Source organism: Echinops telfairi, unplaced genomic scaffold (assembly GCF_000313985.2).
Source record: "Echinops telfairi isolate 266 unplaced genomic scaffold, ASM31398v2 ScPeMD7_7466;HRSCAF=8504, whole genome shotgun sequence".
Lineage (NCBI taxonomy): Eukaryota > Metazoa > Chordata > Mammalia > Afrosoricida > Tenrecidae > Echinops > Echinops telfairi.
In genome coordinates this window covers 4172199-4189829 of record NW_022111366.1, presented here as the reverse complement: position 1 = coordinate 4189829, position 17631 = coordinate 4172199, and the positions used below count along the sequence as shown (strand labels likewise).

The window sequence follows — 17631 nt, the reverse complement described above, 5'->3', positions numbered from 1 at the left end:
AATTTCAGAACATTTTCTTCTTTTTTGTACTCATTGCTGTTAGCTCCCATTTCCTCCCAACCTCCCTGTCATGTCCCTAGAGAATTATTAATCAGTCTCCTGCCATTCTAGATTTATGTATCCTGGATTTCATATACAGAAAAAAAAACCCCAAAAAACAAAACCAAGAGACACACACACAAAAAACCCAACAAAAATGACAAAATAAGGCAAAGAAAAATCTCAATGGAAAAGAAAGCATAAAATATTAAAAATTTGAACAAATTTAAAATGGGTCACAAGGGAGATCAAATGATAAGGTGTTGGATACTAACCTAATTGCGTTAGTCACAATTTACTTTATAATGCTCTCCATCTGATAGCAAGGCTATTCACATCTCTGCACTATCATCAGAGGTTTAATTCTAGTGGGGACCTTGCAAATGGATTTTGGGCTACCACTGTCATCCATAGCCTTCTGCAAACTGGATGTTCAGAATATAGGCTCTGATAGTGTTTCATCCTCAAAATTTGGATTTTATTATTTATAATCCATGGATCACACAAGCTGGTTTGTTTCCATGTGGACTTAGTTGACACCTAACTTAGTTGGCTGTTCATTTTAAGGCAAACCTTTTGGCCCCAGATGCCATTATTTCTGATAGCTGAGCACCATCTTATTTCTTCACCACGTATTACTATAACACCCATATCTTCATTGACCTTTTCATGAAGGTGGACATGGAGTAGGGCCATGTTCTTAAATTAGGGCTTGTTCTTAAATTGGGGATTGGATTAAGTGTGAGCCCAAAGTCTCTTCATATATATCTATGGTTTATTTATATCTCTGGTTCACTTTATTGATAGCATTCTCATTTTATTGGAGAACATTATAAATCATCCCATGGGTCATAAGAATATTCTACTGATAGTATCAGGAGTTTAGCCAGTAGTATAGAATTTAGAAAATTGTTGAGAAAGGGAAATTAACGTGCATAGGTTAATGTTTTAGACCAACTATGTGAATCGTTGATTAAAAGTTTAAGTGACTGAACACTCTTTACACACACAGTGAAGTCTGGGAGGTATGACAAAACTCTCAATAACCTTCACTCGTAAAGGAAAAAGCGTGCCTGCCCAAGACTATCAACCTTCACAGGAATAGTACATCTTATATTTCTCACATGGAGCAGCTGGTGGATTCAAACTGCTTATCTTTCAGTAAGTAGGTCAATGCATGACGCACAATGCTAGCCAGGCTCCTAGTGAGGTTACCTTGGAAAACTATTTTTGTTATCATTTCTGAATTATGGTTCAAGCTTTATATGTCTGGAATCTCCCAAAGTCTATAGGAAAAGAAATAATTATAATTCCTTGATAGGCTCTGCAGCTAGGCATTGGCCTAAACGAGAAGAGGTGCGTTCTCTGAAACACAAATTTGTGGCAGGTTTCATGTAGGCATAGATTTTTTGTGTTTGAGAGAAAAGTTGGAAGAAGGAGAATCGCAAATTGAATTTGAAAGTAGGTTTAAAAATCCTAAGGAAGTAGTCTCTTCCTCAAGCACATCTCACATTTGCTGAAAGTAATCTAGAATTCCATAAAATAGGATGGAAGAGTTTTGGGACAGGGGAACATACTGACACAATGTAAAATGCCTTAGTAAAGGGCAGGTTAGTGTTGATTCTTTTCTGAGGTTAGGCTGAGGGGCAGATGCGTGACAGACAAAGCAGGAATGCTGAACACAGGCAGATGGACTCCGAAGAAGCAAAGCAAAGGGAGAATTGGGCTAACGGCATTTGCTCAGAACCAGCTCTATCTTCAGCCCCAGGTTTCCTATGCTCAGCTCCCCACAAATAGCACTAAGCTAATATTGATTCTTGCTATTGACAAGATATCCGACTTAAGTGTTCTGCTTGTATACACTGACATTGAATGCCTATGTTGGAAGTCTTAATAATGCAACCGAACCTATCCATTGATCATTGCTTCTTAATCAAATCCTGTTCATTCCTTAAGGTTCAGATTTGGACCTCCGTTCTCAATGTTTCCCCTACTCATCCAGTCCATACCCATCTCGAGGTCAGAGTCAGGGTCTCTCAAAGTCAGTTGTGGCCATGCCCCAGCTGTGACCATGGAAACTCTACCTTTGGCTCCAAAATTGATCCAAACTCTGATCTCACCCTCTTCTTGGACCATCAACTTAAAAAAAAAAATCAGCACTCACAGTCGCTGGGTCGAGCCACCGCCCCATGTCCTCCAGTAAACTCGCTAGTAGGGCTGATGTGGTCTTCCGCCAAGGCTTGCCTTCAGTTTAGCTCCTTTGGGCTGCATACCTGCCCCCCGTGGGAAATCCAACACCCTGACCTTCCGTTCTTTTAGACAAGGGTATCAATCAGAAGGAGCTCTGAGAGGTTTTCTGTCACAGAGTACCGTCTGCAACATCTGTGCTAAGTTGTCACTTGACCTTGTTAATTTTTCCCCCCAAAGAGCTCCATGTATCAGACATTTGCCATTTTTTAAAGTTTCCGATTTCTTCTTTCTCTGAATTAATATGAAAATTAAATATAGCTTTATATAACTGAGCACTTAGTGGTATTCCACCTGGAGTGTTGCTGTTCTGATTCATGGTTTCAGTCTTGTCATTCTACAAGCTCTTCAATAGCAGGGACCAGTACATGCTCTCTGGAAAAGCCTGCTGATTGATGAGCTGAGGTCAAGTCATTTTATTAGGCTATGTCTTGTTGCCTAAATACAGAAAAAAGGATGATTCTGACAATAAAAACAGAGGCCTAGAAAATGCTATTAACTGATATATATAGGCAGATATGTACAGTTCATTATTTTCACCATTAACATGTTATGCTTTAATACCTAAACACTACTAGAACATTGTGCAGATGTGACACAAAGTCATATGCTATTAATAATAGAATTACCATTCTATTAATAACAGAATTCTGCATCATTCTGCATCATCACCTCTATCTTTCATTAATAATGTATTTATTCTTGTTGTCCTTGAAACGTGCACAGAAAAACATACACCGATTCAACAATTTTTACATATACGGGCCAGTGACACTAATTTCATTTTTCAAGTTGTACAACCATTCTATCCTCCTTTTCCAAATGATTCCTCTACCATTAGCATAAGCTCAATGGATCCTAAACTTCTTAGATTTGATGTTGAAAGAGCATACTACTCAATGTTCATCTTCATCTTGTCATTTGTCATTCGTTTGTACTGTAACAGCAAAAGAAACAGGCTCTAATCATCACTGGGCATCCAATGCTATCTTTGTTCTGAAGATAGAATAGCCTCCCATGAAGATAAAAAATAATAGTAGGTGTCCATAATAAGAAAAACAAAGAAACCAAACAACAAATAACCAAACCCATAACCATTGAGTGAATTCTCACTAAGACTAGCCTTATAGGATAGATTAGAACTGCTACATAAGGTTTCCAAAGCTGTAACATCCACAGAGCAGCCTGCCACACCTTCCTCCCATAGAGCAGCTGGCAGGTTCAACTTGATGAGCACTTAACCACCGCGTCACCAAGGATCCTTTGTCCATAGTTTGTAATCAAAAGTATCTGTGGATTGAGTGAATGTGGTAAGTAGAACCCAGGTATCCCATCCTCCCTCAGTAACGTGTGTACTAACCATCATCTCGTTGTCTGCCCAGTCGGAAGGAAAGTGCCCTTCGTTGACCATGTATTCAAGCCGAGCCACATCAAAGAGATTTGTTTCAGGTTTATCATTATTCAGGATTGGATCCAAGTACTTCCAAAAGCTTTCCAGTTCTTTGACGGCTTTCTCTTTCTTCTGTTTTTCAGCTTCTACATCTAATGATAGCAACACATTTATACTACAAAATGAGAGTGTGAATTTCGATATTTCTGTTTTATGTACATGTAGCAAGTCGTATGCATTGCAAGATGTCCGTACAATGCCCCAAAATGCAAATAAAGAGATGTGATTTGGGGACACTTTTGGAATGGGACTGTTTATTAATTATACAATTGGAGAGTTTTATTTCTGAAATGGATTTTAAATATGAGCTTTCTTAATCCCTTAATTTTATATTTGAGGCCCCCCAAAATGACAAGATCACCTGATTTGAGACCTAGAGGTATTCACCATTCACCATCCTTAAGTTGTATCGACATGACACTCAATCAGCTCGGCTGTCTTGTCACTTTTGGGCACCTCAGTGTCCATTTTTTGTATGACTGGTCAGAAGTTCAGTTTCTCCAAGTCTCCTTCTCAAATGACTCAGAACAGACTAAATCAACCATTTTTGTCTCAGTTAACTTCTGGTAACATTAAAATAATGACAGGTTTCTCCAGGCATTTGGCTATGACTGTAAAATGATAACAGATTTCTATAAAATTCCATGAGAAAATTTTCCTGAAGTATTTATGGTCATTACATCCCAAGATCTCATTATTCTTCTGTAGTCATTTTTTTAAAATACATTTTTTTGTTTCTCTGTATTAAATATTTTTTTGGAATGTCTATGTTTAGAGCGTATGCGGCATATTCTCCCTGGCTTCAATAATCAATTATTTTACATTTTAACTCTCCTTTGAGGTAGTTGGGAATAGACTGGGTTTGAATCCAAAACCTTTTACATAATCACTGCCCCAAGGTTGAGAGTCCTTTTTTGGTGAAAGGAAATAATAAAGCATACTTCCAAGTGTTGTGGAAATTACACAGATCAATGTACTTAAAGTCCTTAGGATTGAGCCTAGTTCTAAGGCATGTGTCCAATAAATGACACCTGTTATTAGTATCAGGAATTGCAGCTGCTAACTTTGCACAGCAATTTAAAAAATGCATTGCTATAGAAATTTGGATATGGCTGTGTAGATCACATAGCACCATGTAGATGACATAATTAATAAGTAACAAGAAAAATGGCAGCACATAGCAGACAAAGTTTGGACTTCAAGTTTGAACAGGTCTACACTGACTTCCAATTCTACCACCTGAAGTACATCACCACAATGTCTTTCCTGCTCACAAAGACAGTGTAGCACAATTCCCTCAAATAGAGGCCCCAAGTCCCAATCGGGCTGAATGACAGGAAGGTCAGAACGTAACCCCACGACTTCCTAGTTTAAGACCAGGAAGAGAAATTCTTCTCTCAGATCAGCCTGCCTCAGAACAGGTCAAGAATCCAAGGCTCTGACCCCAGAGCCTTGGATTCTGGACCTGGGGCCGTTTGGTTCCTGTAGCTTCTGAAAGAACAGATGAAATACAGTTGATGCTTTCACCCCATGCTCTAGGTAAACGTTAGGGATGGGATGTTTCTGAGAAAGGCGGTTGATAACCAAGCCTTCTGACTCAAAGGGTATGTTCTCTGTGGCTACACAGGGATATGTAGCACAGTGTATGATTTTAGTTTGCAAAATTTACAACACTTGGCTAGTACATGTAGAATAAATAGTGAATCAAAGTCTTGAAAGGATTTAATAATGTATGGATTGCACAACTCTGTTTGGGACAGAAAACAGTATTTGTAGTTCAAGGACAGTGGTGATATTAAAGGATTCAGCTTTAGAACAGTAAGTTATGTAGCAGATTGCATACCTTCTGGCTGAAGAAAAGCTTCCTGCTGTTGGCTAACTGCTGCCAGGTGTGCTTGCAGAGGTTCATAATTCTCTGAAGATACTTTAATCACGCTGCTTATGGGAACGCCAAGCTCAGTCATAATCGCTAATAGTTGGGGATTGTTGAAGCCCACAACTATAATGTAATGCTGGGCACCATCGTCTGGCTCATCGTCTGTTCAAAATACACCATAAAGAAGAGCAGCCATCATTTAAAAGGAGACCAGGTTGCACTCAGCCAGTTCAATAGCTACATGCATTATGCATGCAGGTATAAGCCCTCTGGCTTGCCCAAAGCCGTCCAGTTGGCTGGAATGTAGTCATGCTGACTGCTTTTCATTACTGCCTTTCCAGTATGAAGGCTGTGGCTATTGTACAACATATTAAATCAGTTCTGCAAGTGAAATGTAGGCGTAATAGGAGGACAAACATACACCGGGCCTGTAGTCATGGAGAATGTGTGCTTGGGTCTGTCAGAGTTTAGGCTGCAAGGTTGTTGGGGTTTTTTCCCTAATCTTTTTTGAGCAACATCTGGATTTATTCCCAAATTACAAGTACCTGAAGCTTTGTGGTATTTTATAAGTAGAGGTGTTTACAGGAGGGGAAATATAGAAAATGAACACATTCCCTACAGAAGGATGATGGTGTGCATTTATGTCAATAGATGGGGGTGCTGAGTAGAGATTATATAACCTAGCTTTTTTTGCATTACCTTCAAAAAATGTACACTGTGGACTTTCCTAAAAAAAATTAATCCTGTTTTCCCCTGGTTACTTTGTTTTATGAATATTAAAACATGAGTTTAACTTAAAATGTGGAGTTTGGGAGATAAGAATAAGGCTACTTGTAGTTATACCTCAACACTGATAGCACGCAAGAACATCGCATTTCACAATCACCTGTTAATATCAATTTATAAATCGTGCAACAAGGCACACAGTTTTAGTGCTTTGTCCTCTATTACTAAAGAAATCAGGGCTGGTATGACCCATGGCATCTAGAATGTCATTGTGCATAAGTCCAGTGGGCAGAGATATGTGAAATAATTAAATTGGTAAGGGATGAGACTCACCCCCCATATGATGTAAATACAATGCAAGTAGTATCAGGTAACTCCATCTGAGGTCAAGGGAGGCATGCAATGGAATACTTACAGCTACCTAGATTACAACTCAATGTAGAAAGACCATAATCCTCACAACTGGACTACTGGATAACATCGTGATAAATGGAGAAGAGATTGAAGTTGTCATGGATTTTGTCTTAATGGGATTCATAACCAATGCTCATAGAAGCAGCAATCTAGAGATCAAAATATGTGTTGCACTGGGTCGATCTGCTGCACAAAACCTTCTTTAGGGTGTTGAAAAGCAAGGACTAAGGTGAACCTGACCCAAGCCATGGACATCTCCATTGTATCATATGCATGTGAAAGTTGGACACTGAATAAAGAAGACCATAGAAGAATTGGATTATTTGAATTTTGGCACTGGAGAAGAATTGTGAAAGTACTCTGGACTGCTAAAAGGAAAAACCAATCTGTGCTGGAAGAAGTAAGGTCAGAGTACTCCTGAGAGGCAAGGATGGCGAGACTTTGCCTCACATACTTTGTATATGTTGTAAAGAGAGATTAGTCCCTGGAGAAGAGTATCATGCTTGGTAAAGTAGAGGGGCAGCCAAACAGAGGAAGGCCCTCTATGAGACGGATTGACACCGTGGCGGCAGCAAGGGGCTCAAGCACAGGAACTATTGTGAGGATGGCACAGGATTGGGCAGCACTTTTGTTCTGTTGTGCATGGGGTCGCTCTGGGTCAGAACCAACTTGCTGGCAGCTAACAACAACAGCAACATAGGGCGAATCATTTTTATCCCAATAATCTAAAAAGAAAAACATCTAGTTGCTCTCTGTAGGACAAATTGATGGTGGCAGAATACGGATTCAGGAAGCTATTTGTGCTGCATGAATCACAAATGAGTTGGCCGGACTTTATTACACTGACTCTGTATTTCTTTCAGGACAATTATCACTTTGCTTTGCAATTACACATTCATACTCTTTATGGCCCTAACAAAATACTACATGCTTGGGGCACGATAGACTTGCTCTTTCACCCCTTACTTGGACAATAGGGAAGTGTCTAGCAAGGCACATGCTAAAATAACTATTTGCTGAAAGCATGAATGAATTGCTGGTAGAAATATTTTTCTATTAGGGTGTCATGTGCAGTAAGAGATTTATGGATTTATAGAGAGGGAAAAGGCTGGGAAAGATTAAACACAGTTATTGGAACGGTTTCTCGGGTTACTACTTAGGTCGTAAAGCAAGAAATACAAGGTAAGCACCACAAGAAGAGTCTCACTGACCAATGTAGCGCTTGGTGTCATCTTCTTCTCCCCTTCGCCTTAGCTCTGTGGTCTTTTTCACGGTTGTACTTGCCTCGGGCTGATCCTTTCCCTTTCCTCCTCCTCCCCCTCCTCCTCCTTTGGCTCCCTTGGCATTGGGGGTCTTCTTCTCCTTGGGGGATTTTCCTTTGCCTTTTTCCTTTTCAGACTTAAACCTGTCTTCTACCACCTGGAAAGAGAAAATAAAAATAAAAGGGAAAATACTTAAAAAGAATTTTTTCTCTCTAAAAGTTGAATGCATTTTCTTGTGTGTGGAGTTTTCTCAACTGGTGGCTTGTTCCTTAGTTTTTGTTCATTCATTCTGCAGATCAGGACAGTGGAGATCTCCGTTTGAGCCTGAATTGTGATAAAAGGACGGTTGCACATGAAAACTGGAGGCGCGGGGGCCGGGAGTTTGTTTACATAGAGAGATTTCTGGAAGAGGGTTCCTCCTCAGGGAGAGTCAAGCGTGGTCTAATACATCAGTCCCGTTGTTTGGTGGCGGGGGAAGGAGAAGGGGGGGTGACGCTGAGCACTCTGTGATGCCAGGAATTCAGCTTTGTCTTTTGCTCTAACCCCAGGGAGTCCTTGTCTGGGTTGGAGAAATGGGTGAGGTTGTTCATTAAAAGCAAAACAAAGAGTAAAGCTGAAAGGAAATCAGAAAGAGCAACTTTCTCTAAAATCTTCATGATACAGCTTTGCATACTTAAGTAATGCACTGATCACTTTAAGGGCTAAAACTCCTTAGCAAACCTGGCATTATCATTTGTTATAATGATGCTTGCATATGTACAGATATCACCAATTTTTGATAGTCATAGCAGTCAAAGAGGAGATATGCACAAAACATTATCTGGCACCACGAGTTCTCTCCACACTGCTCTGGAGCCTGCACAATTTCCCATGTGTCACGGGGAGACTTCAGTTTCCATCACTTGTCTCTTTCCAAACAATTGACAAAACCTATGTGCAGTGTTTTTTCCTTTTCTTTTTTTCCCCCAATAAATCATTTTACTGGGTGCTCTTACAGCTCTTATCACCATCCATACATCCATTGTGTCAAACACATTTGTGCATATGTTGCTATCATCATTTTCAAAGCATTTTCTTTCTACTTGAGCCCTTGATATCAGCTCCTCATTTTGCCCCTCCTTCACCCTTCCTCCCTCATGAACGCTTGATAATTTATAACACTTTTTTTTCATGTCTTACACCAACTGCTGTCTTCCTTCACCCACTTTTCTGTTGTCCATCCCCCTGGGAAGGGGTTATACATAGATCATTGTGCTTGTTTTCCTACACCCACCCCCACCCCCCCATTTTCCATTACCATCATGGTATCACTACTCTCATGATCGGTCCCGAGGGGTTTATCTTTCCTGGGTTCCCTGTGTTTTGAGCTCTTATATGTACCCATGTACATGCTATGGTCTTGCCGGATTTGTAAGGTAGAATTGACGTCATGATAGTGGGGGAGAGAAAGCATTAAAGAACTAAAGGAAAGTTGTATGTTTCATCAGTGCTACACTGCACCCTGACTGGCTCGTCTCTTCCTTGTGACACTTCTGTAAGGAGATGTCCAATTGTCTACAGATGAGCTTTGGGTCTCCACTCCACCTCGCCCCCTGCCCCCCACTTTCGCATTGATATGATTGTTTATTCTGGATCTTTGATGCCTAATATCTGATCCCATCAACACCACATGATCACACAGGCTGGTGTACTTCTTGCATGTAGGTTTGTTGCTTCTTAGCTAGATGGTCACTTGTTTATCTTGAAGCCTTTAAGACCCCAGATGCTATATATTTTGATAGACGGGCACCATCAGTTTTCTTTACCACATTTGCTTATGCATCCACTTTGTCTTCAGTGATTGTGTCAGAATCACAGAATGCCAGATTATTAGAACAAAGTGTTCTTGCATTGAGGGAGTACTTGAGTGAAGGCCCAATGTCCATATGCTACCTTAATACTAAACCTATAAATATATGTACATAGATCTATTTCCCTATCATTATATATAATTATATTTATATGTGTACATGCCTGTGTTTAGACCTCTATAAATGCCCTTTGCCTCCTAGTTCTTTCCTCTAATTCCTTTTACTTTCCTCTTGTCCCACTATCATGTTCAGCCTTCATTTGGGTTTCAGTAATTCCTCTCGGTCACATTGCCCTTTATTAAGCCCCACCAGGCATCCTACCTATGAGCAGTATTTTATAATGTAATCAGGCTAATGTATTTTAAAACAAAAATAGTTGGTGCTTATTGAAATCATGTGGCAGTAATCAGAAGGTGATCATCCAGAAGATCTAGAATATGCTTATATTGCTACTTTTTCCATACTCAACAAAATTGGAAACAAAACAAACTTTAAAAAATGATTTCAGCAGAATATGAAACCTGCTTATTTCCCTGAAATCTAAGTTTGACAAACTCTGCTCTAAAACTCTGAGGGGGAGAGTGGAAGACCTATTGCTTTGACACCCAGCTAACACTCTTTGGATGATGATGGCTGCAGAATCCGTTTCTGCTTTGGCACCAGAGCTACTGTCACTAGTGAGCATGCGCTCTCCACCTGTGCCAAATCCCGCGGTTCTCATGGGGATGAATCTGTTTTCATCCCCTGTTCCTCAGTGGCATGAGCAGAGTTGGAGGTGTCACTTGGAGTCTTGGGGTGGATGTAGGTACAGCCGCATGGAAGGACATCACCAGTCCTAGAAATAAAAAGCTGCTCAGCAATGCTGATAGCAAATATACAAAGAATATGTCCCTGGGTTGGAAGTCCAGATTAAGGACTAGGATAAAAGATGCATGGAAAAGGAAGGAGGATATTATCAAAATCAAGCTTGCCACGCTCCCCTAATTACAAATGAGTAATCGCAAGCTCAGAAAATCAGAGAAAATAGGAGCTTGAAATGTATGGGCTATTTCCCATTCATCCAATAACTCATTCTCTAAGCTTCAGTGTTGTGCCTGGTTTCCTTACTGACAGAGGGAGCATCGGCGGAGGCAGGAGGGGTCAACTGAAGGGCGGAGGCAGGAAGGAGCACGCATCGTAAGGTGCAGTACTATGAACAGCCCACAGCATTTCGCTCTGTTCTGGGTATAAGTTAACACACAATGCAGGGCTGAGATCTGTCTCCTAGAGTGCACAGCCTATTCAGGAGGAAAAATAAAATTACATATGCAAAAAAATAGAACTAAAAAGGTTAGTGACTATGAGGAAGGATAAGAGACACTGTGAAGGAGACCTCCCTAGATAGGTTGGTGATGGCAGGTCTCTCTGAGAAGGTTATAGTTGAGGGAAGACCTGGAACATGAGCAGTCATCCATGTAAGGAGCAGGGAAATAGGGACGCATAGGTGAGGGTCCTGAGGCAGCGAGGAGCTTGGTGTGTAAGGAATTCAAGGGATACAAGGGCAGGAGGGTAATAATGGGCAAGAGAGTGATGGAATGAGAGGTTGGGAAGGCAGATCATGGGCCAGGTCACCCAGGGATTTAGAAGTTGAGGAAACAAGTTTATAATTCATTGAAAATGCAATAAGAAAGCTTTAAAGGGGTTTAAGTAATGTGTGTGTGTGGGGGGATGGGAGAGGGAGAAGGGTGTGAGGGAAGAGAAGCACCATGGTCTTACATGATTGGAAACAAGAAAGCCAGTAAGAAAACTCTAGCAAATATCCAGATAATAGCTCATAGTGAGTCAGACGAAGGTGTTGGCAGAGTGTAGAAAAATGGAAGGATTTAAGATCATTTTGGTTGTTGAAACTGCAAGAATGGCTGAAAGATTAAACATGAGAAATGAATTGAAGAAGCAATATCAAAGATAATGCCCTAAACTAGATTTTAGTTTGAACAACTGGGTAGTTGATGAAGCCACTTATGGAGATGAATAGAAGCAAATAGATGAAGTATTAGGAGTTGTCACGTTAACTTTGAGATGCTCAAGGTGGCAGTCAAATATAAGCGTCCTCTTCTTTGAAGAGACCTATAGCAGAGTTTGCAGAATTCAGATGCTGGTAAAATAGAATTTTAATTCGTTTCATACAAAGAGAAGCACTCACCTTAGGAAGCATTCTTGAGAAATATAAGGACTGAGCATGAGAGCAAGTGCTGGGGAAAATCAATGTTTACCCATTGGGTAGAGGAGGAGGTTGTGGGCAAAGAGACAGGAGAGGCCAAAAAAGTAGGGTAGGGTATAATGTCAGAGAACTGGGAAATGTAGAGGGACAGAACGGCAAGTATTGAAAGCTGTCGGTAACAAGAGCAAAAACACCTGAGGTTGAGTCTAAGAGAAGAAGCTAGTCTGGGAGGAGTGGATGGGAGAATGGTACTTACTAACTGAGCGTGATTGTGCGGACACTGTTCTGAGAAGTTAGCTTGTGAAGGGGAAACAGGGCTCTTAGTTGTGCAGAGGACATGGTGTGAGGTGAAGGTCTGTCTATGGAGGTAAAGTGAGGCTATGTTGCTGTTCTGAGGCTGAAAGAAGTATCCACTGGAGACACTGAAGACTAGGGAGAGAGTACGGTCATTGAGGAGGCAAGGTGGTGAAAGATCAAGAGTATACATTGGTGACTGGTCTTTGGTAAGAGGAGAGGCATGTTCTCAGTTTAATAAGAGCAAGGAGAGAATGGGTGGCTGGTGGCAGATGCAACACAAGGAGAGACCTTTGTGATGAGGGGAAAGAATTTACAATTTCTCAAGTGACTCTGAGAGGCAAAGCCATCAACTGAGAATGGCCGGGTATGAGGTCGAAGATTTGAATAAAGAAAATAGTGTAGCTTTATTTCAGAAAATGGGGAAACAAGCATACTATAGAAATATGGAAGGACTCTGCCAGTGTTGACAGCTTGTTGGAAACTCTGAGATTATGAATTTGAAAATAAAACAAGTCTGCCTAGTGAATTCCTCCAGCTATGTTTAGCTGCTAGGTACAGACATGAAAATAGTGGATCGGTAAGCCCATATTCGGAGGGGACTTGTCAAATCGTCATGTTGGGACAGGAGATGAACAAGGAAGCTGAGAGTTCCCAAGGGACAAGCAGAATGATACAGACCATGGTCAGGTCACAGGAGGGGACCGCGGGCAGTGAGTGGTGGGATCGATACATATAATGTGATGGTGTGGTTGAAAACAGTTTGTGGGGGAATACTGGATCATTAGGGTAAGGTAAGGATGAACCATTGCCAAGGTTAGAGGAAAGGCCATCTCCGTAATTTGGAGCTCGTGGGGGCTTTCGTTTCAGGGTGTGACCATGTGGATGGATGTCTGAGATGGAGTGGAAGAACTGACCATTAGGAAACGAGAGACTAGTAAACAGACGATGAGTCAGCAACTAAAAACAAAACAACCCCAAACATGACAAAAAGGAGTCAGAGACAGAGAATGGCTGTGCTCATTCCAAACTGTGGCGAGCTGAGGATGCTCTCACTGGCAGATAGGAATGGCAGGGCCAGCCAGAGGGTCTGTTCCTGGGATCCCGTCACTGTGGCGGGCTATCAGATCAGCAAACCATGGAACCAACATCCGCAGTTTAGTCTTTAGTCTCTCTTCATAACTTTTTGACAATTTGACTTTCTTTGCACACAGGGCCAGCAGTTTGAACCCACCATTGGCTCCATGGCAGAAAGATGAGGCTTTCTGCTTCTGAAAAGATCCAGTCTTGACAACCGACAAGGGCAGTTCTACTCTGTCCTGTAGGGCACCTTTGAGTCAGAATTGACTCCACGGTAGTGAGTGATGTACAACGTGCCTATGGGGAGAAAGCATTAATTATGACAAATGTGTCAGTCCCGTAAAATTGGTGGTAATATTCACAGTAGTGAATTAGCAAATGGCTATTCTACTCATCATTGCTGTGATTACCATCCACATCAGCAGCAGCATCATTAAGATTTCTACTTAATGGGTCCATGCTACATCTCATGAAGACATGACAACTACAAATGATAGCACATGTCCTCATTTTTCAGATAGGGAAGCAGAGCATTACCTAGGGCAGGTAACTGTTAAATCCCCAAACTCCCACATCCATAGAGGCGAGTCCAACTCTTATAGAGTCTATAGGACAGAGTGGAACCGCTCCTTAGGGATTCGGAGACTGTAAATCTTTATGGCATCAACTAGCCTCATCTTTCTCCTACAGAACCACTGGCGGGTTTGAACCAATAAATTTTTTGTTAGCAGCCTAATGCTTAATTTCCTGTGCCACCAGGTCCAGGATCTATAGAGACAAATCAGTGATCTGAGCCCAAGCAGCTTACAGTCACCGGCAAGACACTTACAGGGTACGCTAACAGCCGTGGTTTAGATCATGTCAAATTCACTAAAGTGAAACACCCTATGACGCTAGGGCCACTAGCCTTGCCACAGAGAAATTCCAAGTTTGCCTCAGAATTCACAAGTAGGATCCACAACTTCAATCTAAGGATGATCTTTTGAACGAAAAAGAAAAAAAAAGATTTTAGTTTAAATTATTCTAAAGTTTATCAGCAAGAATAAGAACTTATTCAGGTATACATTCATCAATGTATTCCATCGGTTACTCTACAGATATTTGTGGAAACTAATATCTTTATATATGTAAATGTATGCTATAATATGTAGCATCTATCATAAATTTGGTAAAACCACAAAGGAGCCTGCTTTATCTTACAGACTTACTTAGACACGATAATGAAAATCTGTACAACCACATAATTCTCATCTTTTTGGAGCTCTTTGTAAACGTTCAAGTTCAGTAAGTTCAAGAACCCCCCGAGCCCTTTGTCCTGTGTGATTTCTTGAGATCCTAGAGAGAGGAGCGCTGCTGCAACCAAAGTTTCAAGGTAAATTGCACATTTCTAGCAGCAGAGATAAGCTCTTCAGTATGATCAATGTTTTCTAGACATTGTCTTCTTGAACACGTCTCACAAAATAACCTGTATTTGAGATGGGTTTCTTTAAGGCACGGAACAAAGGTAGAGTTTTACTATAAATCTGACTCAACACTTAACTTTATTTCTATGGTTTGCCTGCTAGTCTGTCCTAGATGATCTCCCCATTTTCTACTCCAGTTTATTTCTTTTATTCTGTTTCTTTTTTCTAGTGGTGAAACCATGTTTGCTCGTCACTCTCTTGTTTGTCCATAGTGCTCCTCTTCCCGCATTGTCCCTTTCTGCTTTTGCAGTCCTTTAGGGGGGCCAAATTTGGGATGCTGGAGGAAAAGATGTTCTAAACCAGTGGTTCTCAACCTTCCTCATGCCGTGACCCTTTCATACAGTTCCTCATGTTGTGGGGACCTCCCAACCATAACATTATTTTCGTTGCTACTTCATCACTGTAATTTTGCTACTGTTATGAATCAGTTGACCACGGTGAAAGGGTTGTTCAATCCCCAAAGGGGTCATGACCCACAGGTTGAGAACCGCTGTTCTAAATGAATTTCTAGGCACATTGAAATGATTACTACCACTTTCACAAACATGTTTTTAAAGAGAATCCTTATAAATCCTACCTTAAGTAATGTTTTGTGATTATAAAAGTAATAATTATTGTTGGGAAAAGTTTTAAGATATCTTTAAAAACTTCTACAAAATACTACAGTTCCACTGCCCAGAGAAGTAGTGTGAAGAAGACAATGCATCTTACAAAGTATTTTGATGGATCATCTTTATATAATTGCTATTGTTCTCTCTAATGTAGCCTACAGTCTTGAAAATCAAAACTTTTTCTTGAATTTCTAAATACTTCAAATATATAGAAAATATGAAAAAATGATCCGAAACAAGCAACTCGGGACTAAACACTGAGATATTACTGATCTTGACATTTGTCTGCATGCTCTTTGATCTTTTTTGAGAAAAATCAAGTGTTACATGAACAAAGACCTTGCAGTTAGTGAAAGCTAATTTCTCAGCAATTTATCACCGAGAATTCTCTATGCACTCATGCAGTTAGCATACATTGACTCAGAATTAACTATTATACACTATGCTTTGTACTAGAGATTCAAGGATATAAATTATATGCTTCAAATCAATTACGTTTTCAGTCAATACTATAAATATGGTGAAAAGATGGTTGCCTGTGTCTTATATTTCTCCTATAGCACTAGTGTATCTTCAGTCGGTAGAATTTCAGAAGTATTACTATGCAAAGAATGGTAGGCAGAGAAATCAAATCACAGAAGAGAGAAGCAAATGGAAACACTTGGGTTCTCCAGATGTGGATCCCTGAACGTGTTCCTCCCCCTACCCATGATGGATGGAGTATGTCGTGTGGATTTCCCCACTCCCTTGACCCTCAATACCCTCAATACTGTGTCAGGAAAGTCCCTCAGGTTGTGGATAGTGATTGGCTGGTTGGTCCCTAGAATTCTATCTTGGGTCAGAGGTAAAACATTTTTTCCCCCCAAAAGTCTCAACCACAGGAAATTTGCCATCTATTCTTTCTTTCCTTCCCGCCATTCTCCCACTCTTTCCCATCCCCCAAATGGGTGTAGCCTTGGGATTGTGTGTGTGTGTGTGTGTGTGTGTGTGTGTGCCAGCTTAGCTCAGAATTCTACCAAGTTGACCTCCTAAATCATTAACTAAACTTTTTACACACAAAAGATCTCTTTATTCTTTCTTGCTTCTGGATAACATAGCATGAGTGTTCCCATATTATGATCATCTGCTAAAATTCTAAAAAGAAAACCAAACAAACAAACAAAACAAGAAGGGATCCTTGCCAGTTGAAGGCAAGAATCTGGGAGGAGTCCATTCAAAAGGTCTGCCTTTCCACCCTGCTTCGGGAACACATGTTCCCCAGAATATGACAGACGAATGGAGTTTGTTACTGAGTACACATGTACGTTCTTTAAAAAAGCAGGGCGTAGAGCAGGCATCTGGATGCCTCCTACTGCGAGAAAGATTTAGATAGGCAGAGATGTTTCTTCTTTTCCTCTCTCCTTTCCACCCCCATGTGAACATTTTATTGTGGCTTGGACGAAAATTTACAAGGCAATTCAAGTCCCATTCAACAATTGATGCATATTTTGTTTTGTACATTAGTTGTCGTCCACTTGATATAACAGCACTCTTTCCACCTCCTCCCTGGATTCTCCAATTCCACTTTCCCATCTGTCTTGCCCTTTCCTGCTTTAGAACTTTGTCTTTGGACACAGGCTGCCCTTCCGGTCTTGTATGGTTGATTGCTCTGAGGAGTATGTTCTTCATGGTTATGATTGTTTGCTTGATACTGTTTGGTCTACTGTTTGGTTGAAAGGTGGTTCCTGGGGATGGGGTTTCTCAACAAGCTAAATGACATGGCAGATGTGAGGTTTTTATCCAAGCAGCAAAATCAACCCAAAAAGTGTTAGCATTTCACATTCACAGTTGAAAATCTAGTGATCAAGTCATAGTTACCTAGAATCGTTCATCCTAAATTGTTCTCATTTTGATGGGAAAAATAAAAATAAATCTCTATATCAAGAACAGTGTAACCTATTTCATACTTCAAATTGTTTTGGACCCTATTTTACATCTAAATGACTTCTTGATGTAAAATTTCAGAAACAATTTATAGGAACCCATTCTGCTATTCTTCCCAATGAGAGGAGGCAAATGGTAAAAAAAAACTGGGAAAACTGATGAAAAATAAGAATACTTCAATTTTTCTTATGGATAA

At 40.6% G+C, this 17631-nt stretch overlaps 1 protein-coding gene across 1 annotated transcript in view; it reads right to left on the bottom strand.

The window, feature by feature from the left end:
• SPAG17 (sperm associated antigen 17) overlaps positions 1-17631 on the bottom strand; it is a 274115-nt gene that overhangs the window by 145692 nt on the left and 110792 nt on the right. The window contains exons 5-7 of the mRNA XM_045283716.1: positions 7964-8171; positions 5580-5774; positions 3647-3828 (exon numbers count right to left, since the gene is read on the bottom strand). Coding sequence (XP_045139651.1) covers positions 3647-3828; positions 5580-5774; positions 7964-8171 — 585 coding nt within the window. The remainder of the gene's footprint in view (positions 1-3646; positions 3829-5579; positions 5775-7963; positions 8172-17631) is intronic.